The following is a 13,670-nucleotide window of genomic DNA, read 5'->3' on the forward strand; positions in this document are numbered from 1 at the left end:
TACCTGAGTTCATACCTACCGATCAATACCTGAGTTCATACCTACCGATCAATACCTGAGTTCATACCTACTGATCAATACCTGAGTTCATACCTACTGATAAATACCTGAGTTCATAACTACCGATCAATACCTGAGTTCATACCTACTGATCAATACCTGAGTTCATACCTACTGATCAATACCTGAGTTCATACCTACTGATAAATACCTGAGTTCATACCTACTGATCAATACCTGAGTTCATAACTACCGATCAATACCTGAGTTCATACCTACTGATAAATACCTGAGTTCATAACTACCGATCAATACCTGAGTTCATACCTACTGATCAATACCTGAGTTCATAACTACTGATCAATACCTGAGTTCATACCTACTGATAAATACCTGAGTTCATACCTACTGATAAATACCTGAGTTCATACCTACTGATCAATACCTGAGTTCATACCTGCTGATCAATACCTGAGTTCATACCTGCTGATCAATACCTGAGTTCATAACTACCGATCAATACCTGAGTCCATTCTAACTTCCTGCTGGTGAGTCACGTGACACAACAAAGAAGATGGCCGCTTCAGACTTCCTCTCTCTCTCTCTCCCACCATGAAGCACTAACTCGCCCTTTCCCTTGAACAATAGACCAGTGTTGGACGGTAACCATGACGACGGGTTAGCCGCCGTGAAAATGCCTTAAATTATGTACAGAAACATTCAAACACGACGACGCCATGACAACAGGACCGTTTATTTACAGTGAAATCTAAAAGTGTTCCCGTCGCAGTACCGCCGCCGACAGCGAGGGGGCGGCGTCCCTCAACATACACTGAACGAGCACATCACAGGCAGGACAGAGAGGAATGAAGATGGATATTTCTGAGAGGTTTCTGACCTAAAATAAGTTTTTAGGTCCGTTTAGGAACAATAAAAATCTTCAGAAATGTTTTATATATTAACTTTTATACTTTTTATGTCTGATCGTGTCTTTTTGGCAAATACCGGTCGCATCTTTTTAGCAGGAGATGGTCTGGAGGTGAATAAAATCAGGTACTGTCCCTTTAAATCCACCTGGAAGGGTCTTTTTCTCTTCTTTCTTTTTTTTTGCAGCCCAATCTTCTTTATAATCAAATCCCATTTTTTAAGGGGCCGGATTGAACACATAGAAGACGCTTTTCTGTTTCATGCAAAACATGTTTAGACACCTGGTCGCCAAGAAATGTGAAGTTTATGAATCAAGAACCCCCAACATTTTTTTTACTTTTATTGAATTAACTTCTAATTATTAAGTAAAAATAAATTACAACATTACATCCACTCAGGATTCCTGACTGGAGAGGAACCGAGAGGTTTCCGAGGAAGAGGAGGAGGAGAGGCTGGATTCTTTTCTTCTTTTTTGGAGGGGGTGAAGGGGGTGGGGGTTCGGCCGGCGTCGGGGCAGTCTGGTCCTGGGACTCGCGTGTCCGATCCCTGGAGACCAGCTCAGTAGAAGAAATACACTGAGGAGGAAGAGCGGAGACGTTTCAGAGGCAGCATCTTCTGATGAAGACCGCGTGGTCGAAAGCTTCAGAGCTTTGATTTGAGTTTTTTTTTGTCAATTGTGGTTATTTTTTAAATCTTTAAAATTAATATTAGATTTAAACATCTGTTGAATGCAAAAATAACATTTCGATCGGAGAATTTATATAAAAAACACTGCAAAACTGTGTGTGTGTGTGTGTGTGTGTGTGTGTGTGTGTGTGTGTACTTACGAAAAATGACTCCAAAACATATAAGACCTACGATTGCCATAATGATCATCATCTGGAAGAAAAACACAAAATCGATTAATAAACTGAGCTGCTGAAATAATCCTTTACATTTTTTTTTTTTTAAATCTATGAAATGAAAAATAAATACTTAAATAATAATCCTTTAAATATGTTTTTTTTTTTTTTAAAGCAACAACTAAATATATATATATATATTTAATATATATATTTTTTAATATATATATAATTTTTGTAATATTTTTTAATAAAGTGTCAACAACTGCAATTGTGTCCAAATGTGTGTGCGTGTGTGTGTGTGTGTGTGTGTGTGTGTGTGGACCTAAATAATCCTGATGACATGAGTCAGAGCTGCAGGAAATCACATCACCTCTGACCGGGGGAGGGCGAGAGAGATTAACAAGAACAAGGGGAGAGAGGGAGAGAGAGAGAAGATGTTGGTGGCTTGATTTTATGTGTGAAAATGTATGAAAGAAAAATAAAGGTTAAGTCTTACTTACTATGGTTATGTTTTGATCGCTGTGTATTTATTTGTAAATATGTCTGTTTGTTATTCGCATAACTCAAAAAGTATGGGAGCGATCGGGTCAAAGGTCAAGGTCATGAAAAGGTCAAAATCGTATTTTTATCATAACGCGGTAAATTTTTATCCAATTGGCATGCAACTAATGCCAAAATGTTCAGAATTCAATGCCCGATCTTGTGATATACGACATGATACAATGACGTCATAACCCTTCTTAGCGGTTGAGGGTCGAAGGTCAGGGGGGGTCACGACCTTGCAAAATGTGCGGGGTTTGTCATAACACAGTCAATTCTTATCCGATTTGCATGAAAACAGCACCAACATGTTCACTGTTCTGTTCCCCACCCTCTCATGCAACATACAAAGGCCAAAATAATAAATCAAGGCTGATGTTCATACAAAATTCTTTTGTGATGTTTACCACAATATCTGGTATCAAGTTACATCAATTTACTGTTCCCCACACTCTCATGCCAAGTACCAAAAAGTGGCTGCGGCGAAGGTATGCGCTCTACCGAGTGCCCGTTCTAGTTTAGCTTTTTTTTCGTCTTATTTTGGCGGTTCCCAACTCCCCTTCTCGTGTTTTCAGGCCTTCAGCAGAGCTCATCGTATCGGTCAGAACAAGAAGGTGATGATCTACCGCTTCGTCACCAAGGCGTCTGTGGAGGAGAGGATCACTCAGGTAAACGAGACCGAGCCCAACGCAACGTTGACAACCGGATGCTTGGATCTGAAACGATTATTTCACACTTTTAAAAAAAAAAATTGTTCTAAGCGCAAAAAAGCTGTTTTTGTTTTTTTTTATAGCTGGTGAAAAAGCGAGACTCGCAGGTGCCGGACACATTAACAAACAATAAAAACGCTCTTTCCGTTGTCCAGGTTGCCAAGAAGAAGATGATGCTGACTCACCTGGTGGTCCGACCTGGTCTCGGATCCAAGACGGGCTCCATGTCCAAACAGGAACTGGACGACATCCTCAAGTTCGGAACGGAGCGGCTCTTCAAGGACGAGTTCGACGGGGGTCTAGGTGAGAGTTGAACACGAGGAGGAGGAGGAGGAGGAAGGAGGAAGAGGGGCAGATTCGTTGAGAAGATGTTTTTAAACTGACGTGTTGTTGTTGTTTTCCCGCGGCCGCTCAGGTGAGATGATGACGATGAAGCACAAGGAGGAGGACAGCAGCGTCATCCACTACGACGAGAAGGCCATCGACCGTCTGCTGGACAGGAACCAGGACGCCACCGACGACACGGAGCTGCAGAGCATGAACGAGTACCTGAGCTCCTTCAAGGTGGCTCAGTACGTGGTCAAAGACGAGGAGGAGGAGGTGAGCGCATGTGGACCGAGAGGACGAGGGCTTAAAATCGGATGCTGCTTAATGTCTCCAGGTTTTTCTTTGTACCCTCTTCAACCGTTTCTCCCGTCTTCTTCGCTCAGGAGGAGGAGGTGCAACGGGAGGTCATCAAGCAGGAGGAGAGCGTGGACCCAGACTACTGGGAGAAGCTGCTGCGTCACCATTACGAGCAGCAGCAGGAGGATCTGGCCCGCAACCTGGGCAAAGGCAAGCGCATCCGCAAGCAGGTCAATTACAACGACGGGTCTCAAGAAGACAGAGGTAAGAATGGAGGTAATCTTTGCTCTTTTTTTTTACTACTTTTAGCTTTCAGAACGTGTTGAATGAAGTCTGTATTGTCTGTTTTATTATTATTATTATTTAAAAAAATATTTATTTAAATATTTTATTATATTTACTTTTTAATGTTAATGTTTTCAAAGATTTTTTTATTTTATTAGTAATTTAATTGAAAAAAAATATTTATTTGTAGATAAAATAAATAATAATATTTTTTTAATTTGTATTTATATATGAATGAAATTGTAATTTTATTACATTATTATTAATATTTATTTGTAGGTAAAATAAATAAATGAATTTTAACCCTAAAAGTCGTCACGCCGGTTGTCCGACTCGCCTCCTTCAGTCGTGAGACTGCATTACCCATAATGCACGGCACCCAACTGCCATGACCCTCAGCCCATTTAGCATGAGGAGGAAAATGCCGGCGACGCCCACACAGACAACTGTGGAAAAACACAACTCATGACGCAACGGCAGAGACTTGTTTTTTTAACAGAATAACAGGATTTATAACTGAAGTTTGGCCTCTTTTCTTTTTACCCGTAATCTGCTAACGTCGAGGTCGCGCTCGTTCTGACCTCGTTTGTATTTAAGGTTCAAATAAAGTTAAAAAAAAGTTGGTGTGAATGTTGAATTTGTGATGAAACAAAAATAAATCTAGCCGACGTCTTATTGGCCCCGTGCTTTAAACAAACTCTCCCTCCCTTGTTTGTCCTTTTTTTTTTTACCTCGAAGCCGATTGGCAGGATGACCAGTCCGACGGCCAATCGGATTACTCGGTGGCGTCCGAGGAGGGAGACGAGGACTTTGACGAGCGGACAGAAGGTGAGAGCCGTTACGCTCGATTTAGAAAACGTGTCTTAAACCATAAAAACTAATGCAACAAACCAGTTGTTGTGACGCGCTCGTGTGCTTAAAAAAATGATGCTCCTGCAGAGCGTCTTGACGTAATCGCCACGTCCGTTTTATTTATTTATTATTTCTGCAGCCAACTCTCGCAGGCCGAGCAGGAAGGGCCTGAGGAACGACAAGGACAAGCCGCTGCCCCCCCTGCTGGCCAGGGTGGGAGGCAACATCGAGGTGAGGCCCCTTTCGGCGTGGGTTCCCCTGCCCGGGTACCTGTGCATCGTGTTCTCCAACCAGGTCGATCTCGGAGACGTTCCCGGCCGCTCTCCAAAATAAAATACAAATAAATTCAGGAACGCATTGTTCCTCCATTCTCGAAGTGTCTTCTGAAATGTTTTCTTACGGACTTCAAACGTCAGAAAAAAGATCTCCGATGGCCAGATTCATGAACGCCTGTAAATGTGTTCTCAGCTCCGCCGTGGTGCTGTTCTGCTGTTGCCCTTCAAAACAAAAGCTCAACATTGAGCATGAATTGAGAGTGGCCGTATCAAGCCTCCAACCCCGTTTTAGTGGAAAGCAGCTCATTGCCACAAATGCTGATTAAACATGATGGCTCACAGATATCTGTACTAATTTTGCACAGGTTGCACAATCTTTTTAGATTCAGTGTAAAACTCTTTATTTCCAAATATTTGAACTTGTTTTGTTTAGTTTTTCACAGGTTGCACTTTATTTGTTATCTTGAAAGGATATTTAGTGTGAAACAGCCACAATAAGTTAATCTTTGCCAAATATTAGTTATTTTTTGCACTGTTTTAACAATCTAATGGAGCAATCTGGTTTCCTTGAAAAGTGATTGCAATTTTATTTATTCTATTATATGAAAGAGTCACACGTAGTGATTAATAAAAGTATTTTTTGGGGGGGCGTGAACATTTTTCTTCCTCCGAAGTGGGCGTGACAGAGAAAGTTTGAGAACCACTTATAATAGTCATCAGGGCTCAGACTGTCGCCAAGGCAGAGGTCAGAGGTCAGGGATGTTGGGCTTAAAAAGGTTGCTGTAAAGAGGCCCTGTGTTCTGCCGGTTCCCCAGGTGTTGGGCTTCAACTCTCGGCAGAGGAAGGCCTTCCTGAACGCAGTGATGCGTTATGGGATGCCTCCCCAGGATGCCTTCACCACCCAGTGGCTGGTCCGAGACCTGCGGGGGAAATCTGAGAAGGAGTTCAAGTGAGAAGAGTTTTGTATTTATTGCCTATTCATTTCAATACTTCTTTCTTTTTAAAAAAAATCTTTTCTTTTCTTGTTTTGCTTATTTGACAGTTTTTGTAGTATTAATTATTACCTTTTTTTTTGTATGTTAAAACTTATATATGCCGAAATAAAATATGTAAAATATTGTTAAATTTGTATGTCGCCCACAGAAATCCGTAAGAATGTTACTGGTTAGTGTGTGTGTGTGTGTGTGTGTGTGTGTGTGTGTGTGAGAGAGTGAGAGTAAATAAATAACTAACTCTATTTATATTCGATCTCTCAGGGCGTACGTCTCTCTCTTCATGCGTCACCTCTGTGAACCCGGAGCCGACGGGGCCGAGACCTTCGCCGACGGCGTCCCCAGAGAAGGGTTGTCGCGGCAACACGTCCTCACGCGCATCGGCGTCATGTCGCTCATTCGCAAAAAGGTAACGACGAGGAAACTTTGTCTCCACTTTTACTTTTAGCTTAGACATAAGAACATTTAACTAGTTTGAATGAAATGACGGGAAAACTCAATCGTGTGACTCGACTAAATGGAAACGTGACGTCTTCTTATTAAATATTTTGCGTCGGGAAGGAATTTAAACGATTTCGCAACGAACAATATGGCCGACGTGTAAGCAACGCGTCCTTCAGCGTTGCCGATGTCTCGTCCAATCGGAGTCCTGCAATCCACTCGACAGGTTCCTCCTTTTTTATGTTGGCGATATAGAAACCAGAGCGTTGAGGAGTTTAAACTCCAAAACGGGTTTTTGAGTTTCTTTTTTTTTTTTTGACGCCGCCGGTTTGCTTCCCCCCGCGTCGCAGGTGCAGGAGTTCGAGCACGTGAACGGCCAGTGGTCGATGCCCTGGATGGCCGAGCTGGAGGAGAGCAAGAAGGCGGCTGCGGCGGCTGCGGCTGCGCAGCTCGACTCGCCGGGGAAAACCCCGTCCACCGGAACCCCCGCCGACACGCAGCCCAACACACCTGCTCCAGGTAACGGACACACACACACACACACACACACACACACATCCGCTCTCCCTTTTTGAAAACGACACGATAATAACAATAACGAGCGTTTTTGTCTCCTGTAGGCGACGACTCCTCCTCAAAGAGCGAGGAAGCGGCGAAGGAGGCGGAGAAGAGTCCAGCGGAGGTGAAGAAAGAGGGCGAGGCGGAGAAGAGCAACAGCAAAGAGCCGGCGAACGCCAGCGACGAGGTAGGAACGATGCGTTCGAGTGACGTGGATAAAAGTACGATTTTTACCCCAAAAAAACAAATGCATATTCTGAGCGTTTTTATAAAAAAAATGTTCCCCCTCCGCGTCGCCTTCCAGGTGATCGCCATCCCAGACGACGACGACGACGACGACGAGGAAGACGAGAAGAGTCCGCCGGCGGAGCCGGAGAGCAAAAAGAACGGGGAGGAGCCGATGGAGACGGACAGACCGAGCAACGGGGAGAAGGAGAAGGAGGGAGAGAAGGAGGCAGAGAGCGAGATGAAGAGTTCGGAGGCAGGAGAGGAGACAAAGTCGCCGTCAGAGGCCAAGACGGAGGGGTCAGAGGTCAAATCTGAGGACCCCGAGGTCAAAGGTAAAACTCTTCCTCCTCTTTTTTTTTTTAAACGCTTGTAAACGGGATTTGTTTTGAGGTTTTATTTTCACTCACAACGTGTCTTAAAAAACTTTTTTTTGTTATGGATAACATTTAAGTGTCCCGTAAAAATGTATCCATAAATGTACAACACGATGAGACCGAGACGATGCTTCGACTGATGTATAATAATAATAATCTCTCTAAATCATCACTCATTTTTTAAACATGGCCACCAATCAAAACTGAGGTGTCTTCTTCTCTTCCATCATCTTAAAATAATTATCTATCCACCTTGTTGCTGTTTGTTTTATGGGGAGCGCCAACAAAAAAACCTTCCAAACCCATAAAATCTGTTCAGCCGTAACGGATCCGGACGTTTCAGATCCGGTCTCCGGGAGAAACTTTGTGTCGCAGTTTGTTTGTTTGTTTGGGATCTTTTTAAAAAGATGCCCTCTTTATTTTCTCCCCTCTTCTTTTTAAAAAAAAAAGTGTTTTTCTCTGTTTTTGCAGGAGAAGAAAAGAAAGAGGAAAAGATGGACGCCACGCCTCCTGCAGATGAAAAGAAAGGTACCAAACGCCCGTTTCCTTCTCCGATAGCGAAACTTCTTTTATACCTCATTTTTATATATAACTTTTATTTATACCTCCTTTTTATATAAAAACTTTTATTTACACCTCTTTTTATATACCTCTTTTTATATATACATTTTTTTATTATTGCTCGATTTATATATTAAAACTTTTATTTATACATCTTTATATATAAAAACTTATTTATACCTCTTTTTTATGTATAAACTTATTTATACCTCTTTTTTATATAAAAACTTTTATTTATACCTCCTTTTTTTTATATATATATAAACTTTTATTCATACCTCCTTTTTTTAAATATATATATTAACTTTTTATTTATATATAAAACCTTTTTTTTTGTGGAATAAAATCCGTCCGTTTCTCCGTGATCGTGAACCTCCTCTCGTCCTCCCGCAATAGAGCCGAAGGAGGAGAAGGAGCCCCCGAAGCCGGAGGAGGCGACCAAACTTCAGAACGGAGACGGCGGCAAGGAGAGCGGAGCGTCGGCTACCTCCGCCGCCGTCGCCACGACGACCGCAGTCGGCATCGTGGGAGCTGCCGTCGGAGCTGCCGCTGTCGCAGCCGCAGCCGCCAGCGAGGAGAAGAAGAAGGCGGCCAAGTCCCGATTCATGTTCAACATCGCTGACGGAGGGTTCACAGGTACACACACACACACACACGCACACACACACACACACACACACACGGCTGCGCTCGTTTCCTCACCGACATCTTTCCTCTTTTCAGAGCTTCACTCTTTGTGGCAGAACGAGGAGCGCGCCGCCACCGTCACCAAGAAGACCAACGAGATCTGGCACCGCCGGCACGACTACTGGCTGCTGGCCGGCATCATACAGTATCCTTTCCCCACCTGTGATTGGCTCTCAGACCTCTGTGTGTGAGATGTGGAGGAGGAGTTGTTGTTGTTGTTGTTGCCCTTGACCACCGCTCCTCCCAGACACGGTTACGCTCGCTGGCAGGACATCCAGAACGACGTGAAGTTCGCCATCCTCAACGAGCCTTTCAAGGGAGAGATGAACCGAGGAAACTTCCTGGAAATCAAGAACAAGTTCCTCGCCCGGAGGTTCAAGGTAGGAAGACACGGGAAACGTTCAGTCCGAGTATTTTCACCTCCTTTTGTCGTCTTCTCGTTTTTAATTCATTAAAAACGAGTAAATCTGTTGGTTTGCTCGTGTTTTTGTGACTTTAGTGAATCCAAATTGTCCCTTTTTTTGTTGTTGTATTTGTTAGGCTTGTCGCCGCAAATTATTAATTATTATATCTTTAAGTTTCTATAAAGATGTTTTAAACACCAGCACTGTGTGCGTGTTCCTCTTCCCTTCAGACTTCTACCGGAACGTTTATTCATCTGACATTTTCAAACCGCTTTGCTTCCTCTACGTTGCTGTGAACATTGGTCGAAAACCCAAAACGTTTAGCCGTAGCCATGTTTTAATTTAGTAAATGTAACTTTGTGTTTTATATATTAATGTGTATATTCTCAACCCCGACTGACCCTTTCGTGCCTGTCTATGTTCCTCCTGCAGCTGTTGGAGCAGGCGCTGGTGATCGAGGAGCAGCTGCGTCGCGCCGCCTACCTCAACATGTCCGAGGATCCCTCCCACCCCTCCATGGCCCTCAACACGCGCTTCAGCGAGGTGGAGTGTCTGGCCGAGTCCCACCAGCACCTCAGCAAGGAGTCCATGTCCGGGAACAAACCGGCCAACGCCGTCCTGCACAAAGGTGAGGCGACGACCTCCGGTTGTATAGAAGTCTCTGCTTCATGTGTTAAAGCTGCATTCTCTCTCCTGACCACCAGGGGGCGACTCCTCTGGTTGTATAGAAGTCTCTGCTTCATGTGTTAAAGCTGCATTCTCTCTACTGACCACCAGGGGGCGACTCCTCTGGTTGTATAGAAGTCTATGCTTCATGTGTTGAAGCTGCATTCTCTCTACTGACCACCAGGGGGCGACTCCTCTGGTTGTATAGAAGTCTATGCTTCATGTGTTAAAGCTGCATTATCTCTCCTGACCACCAGGGGCGACTCCTCTGGTTGTATAGAAGTCTATGCTTCATGTGTTAAAGCTGCATTCTCTCTACTGACCACCAGGGGGCGACTCCTCTGGTTGTATAGAAGTCTATGCTTCATGTGTTAAAGCTGCATTATCTCTCCTGACCACCAGGGGCGACTCCTCTGGTTGTATAGAAGTCTATGCTTCATGTGTTAAAGCTGCATTATCTCTCCTGACCACCAGGGGGCGACTCCTCTGGTTGTATAGAAGTCTATGCTTCATGTGTTGAAGCTGCATTCTCTCTCCTGACCACCAGGGGGCGACTCCTCTGGTTGTATAGAAGTCTATGCTTCATGTGTTAAAGCTGCATTATCTCTCCTGACCACCAGGGGGCGACTCCTCTGGTTGTATAGAAGTCTATGCTTCATGTGTTAAAGCTGCATTATCTCTCCTGACCACCAGGGGGCGACTCCTCTGGTTGTATAGAAGTCTGTGCTTCATGTGTTAAAACTGCATTCTCTCTCCTGACCACCAGGGGACGACTCCTCTGGTTGTATAGAAGTCTATGCTTCATGTGTTAAAGCTGCATTCTCTCTCCTGACCACCAGGGGGCGACTCCTCTGGTTGTATAGAAGTCTGTGCTTCATGTGTTAAAACTGCATTCTCTCTCCTGACCACCAGGGGGCGACTCCTCTGGTTGTATAGAAGTCTGTGCTTCATGTGTTAAAACTGCATTCTCTCTCCTGACCACCAGGGGACGACTCCTCTGGTTGTATAGAAGTCTATGCTTCATGTGTTAAAGCTGCATTCTCTCTCCTGACCACCAGGGGGCGACTCCTCTGGTTGTATAGAAGTCTTTACATGTCATTTTAAAAACATTTACCCAAATGCGTCGACTTGATTTAACAAACACGTCTTCTTAAAAATCACAACCTGCAGTTCAGACTCTTTGACTGGTATCAGATATTCGTTGTTGGTAGGCGGTTTAAATTTGGCCCAAAATAAGTTTCTCTCCTCTTTATTATTTTCAGCACCCGATCTTTTCGAGACTCTCCTGACAATAATGTTTTAATTTGTAAAATGATTTACACGGTCAACTCTTGTTTATTTATAATGTTCTAGTTAAAAATAAATAAATAATTGTTCTGTTGAAGAAATAGTCAAAGTTAGTACAAACTTATCTTCTTAACTAGAGCAGAACAATAAAAATATAAATCAACGGATGGAAATTTAACCGTATTACAATTTTAATAAAATGAACCATACATCTTGTTGTGATATCTCTTTATTAATATTTATATTTATTCTCTTTCTCTCTCAGTGCTAAAGCAGCTGGAAGAGTTGCTGAGTGACATGAAGGCGGACGTCACCCGCCTCCCGGCAACCATCGCACGGATACCGCCGGTTGCCGTGCGGCTCCAGATGTCCGAGAGGAACATCTTGAGTCGGCTGGCGAGCCGAGGGCCCGAGACCCAGACACAGACGCAACAGGTACGGAGCAGACCTATTTTATATTTATATTTATTGATATATATATAATTTTATTTTTAGATATATTTATTCATATATATTTATATATATATATATATATAGGTATATTTAATTTTATTCATATTTATTTATATATATTTAAATTTTTATTTATTTAGATATACATATATTTTTATATATATATAATTTATTAATTTAGATATATTTTTTTTATATATTTAGATATATTTTTTTATATATTTAGATATATTTTTTTATTGTTTATTTATTTTTATATATTTATTTATTTAGATATATTTATTTATTTAGATATATTTTTTTAACTTTTACTATTTTTTTAAATGTTTATTTATTTAGATATATTTAATTTTTATTTATATATATATATTTATTATTATTATTATTATTATTATTGTGTAAATGTTCCTTCAAGATTTGATGTAAAAGCGTCCTCCGTTTTCTTTCCTCCTCCAGATGTCACAGCAGTAACTGAAACTCTGCGCTTTACCTCGAAAAACCAACCCCCTGCCTCACCTTGACATTCCTGATTGGTGCACAGCAGAATGACGGACAGCGCGCTCAAGCTTGAAGCCACGCCCAGTTCAACCCCCCCCAACGCCCCAAAAAACAGACATTAAACAGTTTTTCTGGAGGATCGAATCTCTTCCCCAAAGTTTGAGGCTGTGGACAGAAAGGCTATTTTATTTTATTTTTCCTCTTTTTTTTCAATTTCTGTATTAATATTATTGATATAATGTTATTATGATGGTTTTTTGGGACCTAAATAAAAAATGTAATAAAGAATTTGTTTGTGGTCAGTTGGTGGGGAGGGGCTGTCGTAGTTAAATTAACTCTTTATTTTTTAGTTATTTTTTTCGATGGCATCAGCAGTTGAGTTTCTTGATTTTTTTTCGACACTTCTTCACTAAAATCTTCAGGTTTTCCTCGTGAGTCCGAATTACTGCCGACTTTTAGTTTGGATTTAAATTCCTGGTTTGTAATCTGATTTATTTTTATTCCCTTTTATGATATTACTTTAATGGCAAAGCGACTTTATACAGAATTTTAAGTTGCGTCTCCACTTCCTGGGTCTATTTTCTTCGTCTTCGAATGCGTTTTTTTTTTTTGTCACGTGCACTTTCTTTTGATTTTATTTTGCATATACATGACGTTTTACTTATAACGACAACGTTTTGGGGAGTTTTACAAAAGAGGAAGCAAATGTTTTAAAGATTTCCGGTCATGTTTCTTGATCCGCCTCGCCGTTAATTTCGACTTGTTAAATTCTCTTTTTTGCAGTTTCAAACTGCATATTTTTTTGTTTTTAACGAGCATTTAGTCGGTTAATACAATATGGGGCGGGACACGACCACGAGTTAAACTGTCCTCACTACAAAGACATAAAAGGTGGTCTTTCCGTACCAAAACTTGAAATGATATTTTTGGTCTTGTTTCCTCAATTTGGAAAATATTGCCTCGCCCCGCAGGTTAGAGGACCTGGTTTAATCGAAAATATTCCATTCAAAGTATGTACTACCTGTCATACCTGGAGCATCCTTTTTTCTATACCTACAACCAGTGGCGGCTGGTGGAATTCTCTTTTGTTGGTATGGCCGTCCAATCAATTTCAGCAAACATCCCAGTATGATTCAATAAAAATAAAAATCAAATGCGCATTTCTAGTTTGTAGTTAAAGATTTAACATTTATTCCAAAACTGACTTAAGGACATCTTGTTCATAATAAATATATATATGAAATATATATAATATAATATATATATATATATATAATATAAATATATATGTTTTTCTAGATGTGTTTCCTACATGTGTTGAATTAAACAAATTAGGCTGCCTTAACTGTCTTTAAGTACTGCGCATATGTACAATTCTGACACTTAATTTTGTCTTGTAAAAAGTAAAATAAAAATTGCATAGCAAACAGATAAAGTTATTGCAATTGATATCAAGTTTGATC

The 13,670-nt window shown here is 41.6% G+C and overlaps 1 protein-coding gene and 1 long non-coding RNA gene across 2 annotated transcripts; one reads left to right on the forward strand and one right to left on the reverse strand.

The window, feature by feature from the left end:
- Nucleotides 1-616: 616 nt before the first annotated feature.
- Nucleotides 617-2,256, reverse strand: LOC117738835. Its single transcript, XR_004610131.1, has 3 exons — nucleotides 2,095-2,256; nucleotides 1,755-1,806; nucleotides 617-1,502 (listed from the first exon to the last, which is right to left on the reverse strand). It is a non-coding gene; the product is annotated as an uncharacterized LOC117738835 (long non-coding RNA).
- Nucleotides 2,257-2,872: 616 nt separating this feature from the next.
- LOC117738745 (chromodomain-helicase-DNA-binding protein 4-like) lies at nucleotides 2,873-12,495 on the forward strand. Its single transcript, XM_034544841.1, has 18 exons — nucleotides 2,873-2,980; nucleotides 3,178-3,325; nucleotides 3,438-3,622; nucleotides 3,733-3,910; nucleotides 4,670-4,759; nucleotides 4,923-5,014; nucleotides 5,874-6,007; nucleotides 6,315-6,459; nucleotides 6,842-7,010; nucleotides 7,112-7,236; nucleotides 7,354-7,609; nucleotides 8,123-8,179; nucleotides 8,609-8,848; nucleotides 8,936-9,044; nucleotides 9,147-9,279; nucleotides 9,736-9,931; nucleotides 11,522-11,691; nucleotides 12,166-12,495. Exons 1-18 carry the CDS (start codon nucleotides 2,930-2,932, stop codon nucleotides 12,178-12,180), a joined length of 2,493 nt encoding a protein of 830 aa, XP_034400732.1. The 5' UTR covers nucleotides 2,873-2,929; the 3' UTR covers nucleotides 12,181-12,495.
- Nucleotides 12,496-13,670: the final 1,175 nt, after the last annotated feature.

This window comes from Cyclopterus lumpus, chromosome 11 (assembly GCF_009769545.1).
Source record: "Cyclopterus lumpus isolate fCycLum1 chromosome 11, fCycLum1.pri, whole genome shotgun sequence".
Lineage (NCBI taxonomy): Eukaryota > Metazoa > Chordata > Actinopteri > Perciformes > Cyclopteridae > Cyclopterus > Cyclopterus lumpus.